The sequence below is a fragment of the Clupea harengus genome, unplaced genomic scaffold (assembly GCF_900700415.2).
Source record: "Clupea harengus unplaced genomic scaffold, Ch_v2.0.2, whole genome shotgun sequence".
Taxonomy (NCBI): domain Eukaryota; kingdom Metazoa; phylum Chordata; class Actinopteri; order Clupeiformes; family Clupeidae; genus Clupea; species Clupea harengus.
Window position 1 is genome coordinate 23,205 of NW_024879903.1, and position 9,516 is coordinate 32,720.

At 40.3% G+C, this 9,516-nt stretch overlaps 1 protein-coding gene across 1 annotated transcript; it reads right to left on the reverse strand.

Annotated features, from left to right (window-relative positions):
• Window positions 1–7,055, reverse strand: LOC122130690 (cyclic nucleotide-gated channel cone photoreceptor subunit alpha-like). The gene is made up of 9 exons (XM_042705418.1): window positions 6,750–7,055; window positions 4,523–4,662; window positions 4,177–4,227; window positions 3,361–3,504; window positions 2,997–3,056; window positions 2,427–2,630; window positions 2,202–2,303; window positions 1,855–1,961; window positions 1–1,767 (listed from the first exon to the last, which is right to left on the reverse strand). The coding sequence occupies exons 2-9, from the start codon at window positions 4,615–4,617 to the stop codon at window positions 371–373; spliced, it is 2,160 nt and encodes a 719-aa protein (XP_042561352.1). The 5' UTR covers window positions 4,618–4,662; window positions 6,750–7,055; the 3' UTR covers window positions 1–370.
• Between the last annotated feature and the right edge of the window lie 2,461 nt (window positions 7,056–9,516).

The following is a 9,516-nucleotide window of genomic DNA, read 5'->3' on the forward strand; positions in this document are numbered from 1 at the left end:
TTTGAACTGTCAAAGCAGCTTTTATTCAATGAAAATTCTGACATTTACAAGAGTATAAACAATACACAGCGGACCACATTCTGTCAGGTATTTTTGTTTTATTTTCAAACAAATGAACTGGGGTAAATATGAGATTGGTCCTGTATTAAACTCAGATGTAGTCCGTGTTTTAAAAAGAAGAAGAAAAATTCACAAATATTCTGTTCTTCACAGCCTTTCCACTATGAGTATCAATACATAGTATATTTCTATGCATACAGTTCCTTTGAAAGGTGGATCACTATATTAGGTGAATGAATAACTCAAAAAGAAAAATGCCCTTACGATCCTTTTTTGGTATATAGGCATGTTATTGTAATACTGTGTGAGTCTATTTCTTTTCTTCTTTCTTATCTGCCACAACTTCTGAGAGATCCTCCTCTCTCAGAGTTTTGCACCTGGCTTCCATATTGGTGATCCTCTGCTTGATCCTGCGCTGGTTCTCTGTCCAGTCGCTCATCAACTTCTTCAGCTTGACAGCCATGACATCCAAATTGTTCTCAAGCTGGCCGATCTTCTCTTCCATGTCTTTGGGGTCTCCGGCCGCATTGGCCGCTTCCAGGTCTATCAGGTTGTCCTTCATCAGGATGGCTGTCCCCTTCTCCGCAATGGCCTTCTTTGTTTCGGGGTACTCCAGGAGTGCCTCCATGAGGTCGTCCTTGGAGAGGGCAAAGAGGTCGGAGTAGCCCACGCTTCGGATGTTGGCCGTTCGCCTGTTGCCAGCCTTACTGCCCTTGATACCAAGGATACTGATCTCGCCAAAGTAGGCACCATCGCTCAATACAACAAACTGTGTCACCCCATCGTCTGCCACCACAGCCAGCTTGCCCTCTTTGATGATGTACATCTCGCGTCCAATATCACCCTTCTTACAGATGTAGTCACCGGGGCTGAACACCTGTGGCTGAAGCTTCAACACCAACTCAATGAGCAAACCCACCTCGCAGTCCTGGAAGATGCGTACTTTCCGGAGCGTGTCCATGTGCACATTGATGGCAATCTCGGCCTTGAGCTTGTCGGGAAGGTTCTTCAGCACCTCCTTCTCGTCACAGGTCTTCTTCTCTGTCCAGAGGTAGTCGAACCACTTGACGACCCTGGCTTCCAGGTCCTTGGTGACCTTCCGAAACTGCATGTACTGCTTGATTGAGTCAATCTTTGCCTGGAACTCTGCGCGGGAAGCATTCATGTTGGAGATCATGGCACCTACATTACCGACAATGGTAGCGAAGATCAGCACACCGATCAGGAAGTCAGCAACGACAAAGAGGTACTCAATATCCCTCACAGGCGGTGGTGTCTCTCCAATTGTGGTAAGGGTGAGGGTGGACCAGTAGAGACTGTAGATGTACTTTCTGGCGAGTCGACCATACTCAGGGTGGCTGATGTTTGGGTAGACCCAGGTGTCGGAACCGAAGCCGAGGACTTTGGAGATGGCAAAGAAGATGCAGGCATTCCAGTGGATGATGATCAAGATGTACAACACAAGGTTACTGATTCTGAAAATGTTGGGATAGTTGGTTCTGGTCTCAGTCCGGTCAAAAAACTCAAAGAGCCTTGCCATTTTGAACAGGCGGTTGAAACGAACCTCAGGATTGTCATAGCCCATCACTATCAGGAGTAAATCAGTTGGGAGCATTGAAAACACGTCATATCTAAACTGTGTTGTTTTCTTGTAATGTTCTTTTAGCTTCACTATGTCTTTCACCAACAGGCCTTGTTCCAGGAAACCTGTGAAAGATATTCAGCAGTTGTAAGTATACACATATTCATACACATTCTTGTCCAACTAATGCTCAGCTGAAAAGGAAAACGTACCTGTCCTTGATCTCACAAAGGTGTCTAGGTAGTAGAGCAGATCCGACGAGTAGTCGAGAGAAATCCAAAGATAGGTATAGTTTGCTTGTAGTTCATTAAAACAGGCCCTGTGGAAACAAAGGATTTTAAACATTTTAGAATATTGTGAAACCTGGAAAAAGATCAGCACTACATTAAAATATTTCTGTCCCTTAGCATTGCCATAAGTCATCAGATATGTGTTTTTTAGTCATGTTATAAAGCTGAACTCTTCTTCTCCTCACAACTGAAGAATAATGTATTCTTTATGAGTGTCATTAAGTACGTGAACAGATTTAGACAGATCAAAACATGATCTGAGTACCAACCTTGTGATAAGCAGCATCAAATTGTAAAATGCTGGGACTGCGACTATTGTTAGCCAGTGGTAGTACAAGTCAGTAGAAGGATCCATAACCCAGTACTCCTTCCTGAAAGAGAAAATCATATCAGCATTTGAATAAACTGTGAAAGTTAGTGAAGTGTTCTTATTTATACACCATGGTTGAGAGACTGTGGTTTACTCTGCATCCCTTCTCTACTGCTGTACTTACGGAGGTTCTTCTTTCTTTTTCTCATCCTTCTTGTCATCTTTTTTATCGTCTTTCTTGTCGTCCTTTTTCTCATCCTTCTTGTCATCCTTCTTTTCATCTTTCTTCTCGTCTTTTTTTTCATCCTTTTTCTCATCCTTTTTCTCGTCTTTCTTCTCGTCCTTTTTCTCATCTTTCTTTATTTCCTCCTTTTTGTCATCTTTTTTGCTACAGAGACATGGATGACCAAACGTTAATTCAGACACAATGTATCTTCATTTTATATTCTGATAATGTGTAATAATCTAGCCAGGATTTATTCAGACTAAGACTAGCCAGGACAAGGGATTTAGTTTGTGCAGATGTGGGAAGGGCTCCTTTTACACCTGAAACCACACATAGACATTCACTTCTCCTCGGGTGCCGAGAAACACCCAGAATTTCCATGCATTCATATTTGCACCCAACAGGGGGCACTGGTACTCTCACTGTCAATTAATTGTAAACTTGGAGCCTTCAGGCATTTGCAGTTGCACATAGGGATGATTTAACCACTGATAATCTATTGCAGTTACAGTTGATGGTGATACTTACTCGTCTGTGTTGTTGCAGTTGTTCATATTGGAGGTGGCGAGAGGCCATTGGCTGATATGACTTGAAAGAAGAGATACAAAGAGTTAAAGTGTTATGTATTATTCAAATTCAGTATTATGCAAACAAACAATGAAATATCTTTATTTTCTTTCTTTTTTTTTGGTGTAAATTCGTCAAAAGAGGAAAAAAAAAAAAATTCAGGTCACTTTCAGTCCATGGTATGATACAAAATTAAAATAACAGAAACTTTACGTTGTTGAATTACGTAGTCATCATCATATTAATAAATGATTGCATAATCCCACTAATAGCCCTACTGTCACCGGTTAAACACCAAGCAGCTCCTGGGTAATGGCAGACTCACTTCCTTCTGCGTAAATGGAGGGCCTGCTCTCTGGTCTCGGAGCAGGTGTCCTGGAGCTTCTCCACCTGGGAGTGCTCCATGAAGGAGGTTCGGCGCTCCTCTCCCTGGCCAAAGGGCATCCAGCCTTGCACAAACCGGGACACTCTGACGAGTCGAAGCAGAAAGAGAAAGAGGCCTTAGCTTCTAGGCACATATTTCTTTCTTCATGAAGGTCTACTTCCCAAGAGGCATCATAGTGTAGGTTTAAGCATTTCATGAAATCGTATAAATTCTCAACCCCCACCACACCCCTCTCCTACTCCTTTAATGTAGACATAATCACCTAAGTCTCACCATTGCTGGCCATGTTTTATGTGAATATAAGAAGGAGCACTTTAGTCTCTATAAGCAAAACAGTAAGCCTACAGGTCTATTAATGAGCTATCCTTCACATAATTCTTTGTGTAATGCCTAAAATGTAAATAACCAGTAATCAGTTAAGATTTCTTGCAAAGTGAATAATCTCTGTCCTATATTATATATATTATATCTCTGTCAAATATTCTGAGCCCAGTAAGAAATCCCCCCTTTACATTACCAATAAGCTATTTTGTTAAGTAAAATGTACATACGAATCTTACTGTTATGGTCAGTAAGCTCCTTGCACTTCAGCTCATGACCTCGTCATATTGTCTTTAGTATAGTATTGTCCTCTATTTTATCCAAAGACTAACATGGGTGAGATGGGTTGTGTGTAGTGGAACTTGTTTTGCGGAAGGTAAGTTGTTTGCCCATTCAAAGCCATTCAACTGTTTAAATGTGAAGCTGTAGTCTTACCTGGCCATGGCTCCTGTGCCAGTAGAGGAGTCTCTTTGATGATCATATTCCCTATGAAGAACATGGGGAGAGAAGAACACTTATCAATAGTGAATCTATGATATCCAGTCTATATAGAATACAATTGTATTGCAGTTATTAAAAAATATATAGGTTAAGAAAATGCCTGTACAGAATCATTCAAGCACTTTATATCTTAGATCAGATAGCACTGGCTTGGTGTGATGCCTTGAAGAACGTATCCTCTACAGCTTTTTGACCCAAATCTGTACATTATCTTCTGTGTGTGAGAGGGAGTGTGTGTTTATGTGCTTGCCGCCACAGACACGTGTTTGTGCTCTCTCACCTCTCGTCGCCGCTCTCGATCTGCTCCAGGCCATGTTCACGTGCGTCAACTATCATAGGGGAGGCAGAGGACTGCTGAGTGCAGATCTTTGGCATGGCTCCCTACTCTTCCATTCGCTTCCACAGGCTGCTCAGTGAAGCCTGTAGTTGGGAGAAGTCTCTTAGTAAAAAGGGTCTTTTGGTCCACTTCACTTGGACCATTTAAAAATAAATATTAAAAAGTCTAAATTGTGAAACCCCAAATAGATAAGAAATCGTACAATAAAAAATCAATTGGGTGACACTTTTTTTTTACCAGGTCTGCCCAGTACCGATCATATAAACCCAAATCATCTCTGCCCAGCCCGAATATAAAAACTTTTATCATGTGAACAGGTTGAGAATTCAACAGGTTGAAAATATGACCTTGGTAATCTGAGGAATAAAGAAAGGAAAAGGAAGTCTATACAGTACCCAGTCTGTCACAACAAACGACTTACTACTCGTTTGTAAATGCTCAAGGAGCTTTTAAACTGAGGACACATATTCAGATGTATTTAGTTTTATTGTTTCAATCCAGTTGACTTCATATTTTTAGATTTAGATGTTTGAACCTATCCTATTTCAAGACTTCCATGAAACCAAACTACTGCTTGGCACACATCCAAAGGTCCAAGTAATATCTAGAAAGGAGGCATTCAGAAAGTTGATATATTGTACAGTTATATAGCAATTATAGCTGAATTGTATTGTTTTTCTTAAATTCTTCCAAAGTGGTGCATCTAGCCAAATGCATCTGAAACTGCCAGATGGTTAAACAATTCTTCTTTTATGTTAGGTTTTCTTTACATCCTTGTTTCATTTTGAAATTAAGTGCTAACTGTAAAGAATTGCACAGTTTTGAAAAGCAATTAGACAAGGATGGAGTTTAAGCTGCATGTTTGAATAGTATTCTTTTCCTAGAAGTCAGTAAGTCTGGGTTCTCAGATGGAGACCAGGGCATGATGATCTAAAAGGAGGTGGGTAAGTATAACCCCATGTGCCTTTCTATTTTGTCCACCACATCGCATTAGGATTGCAGGAGATTACTGAGCTTTGTCTGTCCATGGCCCAAGGAAAACAATTTGCAACCTTTTGATTCTGCCGCCCGGGAGCTATGCCTACGAATGTAAACAGTCCCAGATACAAACTGGCTCAGGGTCTGGTTACCATGGAAGGTCAGGTGGGGTGATGTCAACATTACCTGTCATTACCTCAAATCACTGTAAGAAATATTGTGCTACACTACACACGAAGTGAGCTGTATGGTCATGAGGTGTTTTCTAGATGTATAGCCACGGAATATCTTCTATGGGATATCTTCCATAATACCTAGGGTGCTTGTCCATCTACCCCCCCCTCTACTTTTTCCTACTTTCTTCTCAGGTGTATTTCAGGCCTGGCATTTTTGCATAGCTGATTCTAAATGTTCTAACTATAGCCAAATTATAACTCTGGATAGGCTTGTTGTCAAGGAGGGTGCCACTCAAAGAGCTTACAGTAATGAGATTACTTGCACAGCACAACCAATGCTGCCTAATGTGCTTGGAAAAAGGCTCTGCCTGGGGACGCATTAGCGTTATACGTTCAAATCAAACATCAAATACATATGCATGTCTGATATGTATCATCAGTAAATTCATTAAACATCCACTGATTTGCTGCACTACCTTGCATGGTATGCATGTGTGCTGATCTGTGCAGGGTGGTTCACAGTGCTTATAGGCTATTACGTGTTCTTGAGGCATTATGAGGCTCAGAGGCATTATGAAGCATGTCAATATGAAGTGTTGAGGCCTTGGAAATTAAGCTTCAGCTCAGTATGCTACCATGTTGATTTTATTAAAGTCTTGATCCTTGTATTGTTGTGTATGAACCTGTATTAAAACAATATAATGATAACTGATCAAACGTACCTGTGAAAATCAATGGAAACCTTTATACCAACATAGATGATGTCTGTAATGGCTTTAACCAACTTCATATTACTCACAACATTCACGTCATATCTTTCGTCGTGTTAAAGGCTTAAATCTCTACAATCCACCAAAACTAAATGTTATAAAATAGTTTGGTGGCTGTAACTCTTGTGTCTAAGGTGTTTTAAGAAAAGTAAGAACTACAGCCTACCAAAGCAAGATGGTAGGGACGTCTGTTTTTTTTTTTTTCAAATCTACTTGAGAGGAAATCGAGTTAAATGTGTAATTTACCTTGAAGTCGACCATAAAACAGCTTCTTTACGTTTGTTTTCTTTGCCAGGTGCAGAGTTTAGCTCAAAATCCTCTCACGCACGGGTGACATAATCCCATTTCGAACACTCGCAATTCCGTATTTCTTACAGATTTTTTCCCGCACAATTCAAATATTACATCCATTGCTCTGCAGTGAAAACCCCATAACGATCAGACATTTTACTTTAAAAAAGTATCAGACTATATCAGCACCACTGAACGCGAACAGCTACCCGCTGAGTAACGCTTGGCGTTCCCTCCCTCCCTCCTCCCATTCAAAATGCGATTTGTCACGCACCTCCCTCTGTGCAAGCTGTAGTGCGGCTTCTCAAACAATTGTTCATCTCAACATGGGTTTATACTTCTGACATGACCCGAATGATTGTAGTACATGTCATTAACTTATGAAAAAATACAGCCAAAATTGTTATTGTCAGAATTTATGATTCCACAGCGATAGCTTTTACATTCGGCATTTGTTTGGGGTTTAATAGCGCAAAACTTCTTCTCACTTTTCTTCAGCATATTTATTGTATAAATGGTCACTACAGAGTCTGCAGGGGGTCGTAACAATAATGAAATTTTAAATCTTATTCGTTCTGACCAAATGACACCTGCATACATGTGAATAGAAGTGGCTACAAGAGTAATATTTCGTACATGAAAATGTTCTTGTAGACAAGCGTTTTTATAGTGTCTTAGGCCTTTCTATAAACTCATTCTTTTTTCAGGTTGAACAACACCTGGCATTACCAGAAACACCTAACTAGCATAAACAATTACAACCCCCCCAGCTGTTGCCTTGGATATCCTGCACAAGACAGACATAACTGTTTGGGATCCCAGGAGGATGCTTTTGAAAATGTGCAGTGAGGCTCAAAAGGTTGAACATCTTTTCAAAAAGAGTCGCACCCATTTTTGCTTCATCAGAGGCCCCACTCAATCATGCACACTCCCAGCAATCTGGTGGAGCTGGAGCTGGAGCTTCTAATCTTATCTCAAGCTAAGTGTGTCCCTGAACCACCTAATGCTTTTCCCTGGACCTGGTGTTAAGAGCTTCTCATGTAGGGCTTAACGGCAAAGAGGTACAGTCAGAACGTGAGAAGAGAGTGATTTAAACTCTGGCACTGAAATAATGGTTGTTTGGGACATACTGTGGGAAGGGTAAAAGGTGATGAAAGCTTCTTGCGGATGCACATGACATTTTGTAACTCATGTTGTGCAAAACATTTGTTATTCAGCAACAGGTACCATGCAAGCAACCAGTTTCATGATCTTCCATTAGAGAGGAAATTACCTAAGCATAGTTAGATGTTTATGGTGAATCACAGAAGCGTGTACTATCTTATGGTATATACTTTTCTATGCTTTGAAAATGCTTTAGGATTTAAAAAAAGTTCCTCTCTTCCTCTTTTTCACATTATCAACAATATTCCAAAACATGCTTGAATACAGTCATCCCCCGGTCCAACCTCTCTTAAACGTACTTATCAAATAAGACTGCATTCATACATGCACTGCTGCTCAAGCCATCCCAAAAGCCTTTGCTCTCCTACCAGACGGCACAGGCCATCTTTTAGCAGGGATAAGCGTTAGCAAATGAGATTGGATCTAATCTTTTGATGTCGTTTCAACCTGAAACCAAAGACACATGTCAGCACTGGGTCATATGGCTATACGTGGTGTTCTCATCAGTCAAACACACCTTGTAGATATAGTTGCCTCCAAAAGCACAGAGTGACTTCTCTCTAGCTCCCTCCCACTGCCTGTTTTTTTCAAGAGAATAATAATAATGTTTTATTTCAATCAGAATGTATGTTGAGAGGAATAACCTCTCACGATCGTTCATGATGTATAGAATATCAACAACACGTATGATAGGAAGAGCAGTGAAGACTATTTATGTAACAGGGTATTAAAATACAAAGGCATTTTCAAACAGCAGATAATACCAAATAATACAAGCAGATAATAAAAAAGAATACAAGAAAATAACAAAAACAGAAGAAATCACAATAATGTGGCTTTTTTAAAGCATATTTGTTGCAAGAAATGTGTACATGAAAGATTATTTTTCCTGTTGCAGGCAGACATTTTTATCTCCTAGCCTCTATCTCTGCTTTCACCACCTGTAGGCCCTGCGTTCTGAACACTCTGATCGTCTCTAGACAGCAGCTTGTTTGGAGTTGTTGTTGGTGTCTCAACTAATTGTTGGGCCCATGTGTATTTATAATTGGCAAACCGACGTTTGCTTGACTTCATTCAACCGCATGGTCCCTATTTGTTAGCTAATGCATGAATCCCCAGATGAAATCTCCTTAATGCAGTCATGCTTTAGGGGGTTGTCCCCTGGGTGATATGGTAACACACTTTTCCCCTAATTCGTCACTCATTTGAAGTAAAATTGAAGAGGAGTCAGTGCAAACCTTGTAAACACGTTGTGGATACATTAAGTTTTATCTTGGAGACGTATGTGTGTGATCTCATCTCACCATTTTATTTCAGCATCCTGAGTTAACGGTTGCACCATTTCTTTTGGAAAAAAAACGATCATGCTTGGAAAATAAATGAATTCATTTTCACATCAGCAACATTCCTTTTTTTACTATCACATAAGGGTCAGTGTTAAGGACAAAACTTTGAAGATCATTGACCCCCTGAGCCCCCTCCCCACTGAGCATCGATATTTTGATATCACAAAAAGTTTGCTAAAATAATTTCTTTCACAATATCTTCAATAAACTCA

Bases quoted from the DNA above. Each gene is read 5' to 3' on its own strand.
- LOC122130690 (XM_042705418.1), bottom strand. From the start codon at position 4,617: ATGCCAAAGATCTGCACTCAGCAGTCCTCTGCCTCCCCTATGATAGTT. The intron at 3,057-3,360 runs GTGAGTCTGCCA...TCTTCTTTCAAG, and splicing joins CTCCATTTACGCAGAAGGAA to TCATATCAGCCAATGGCCTC. The intron at 2,304-2,426 runs GTAAGTACAGCA...TTTCTCTTTCAG, and splicing joins AAAAAGAAAGAAGAACCTCC to GAAGGAGTACTGGGTTATGG.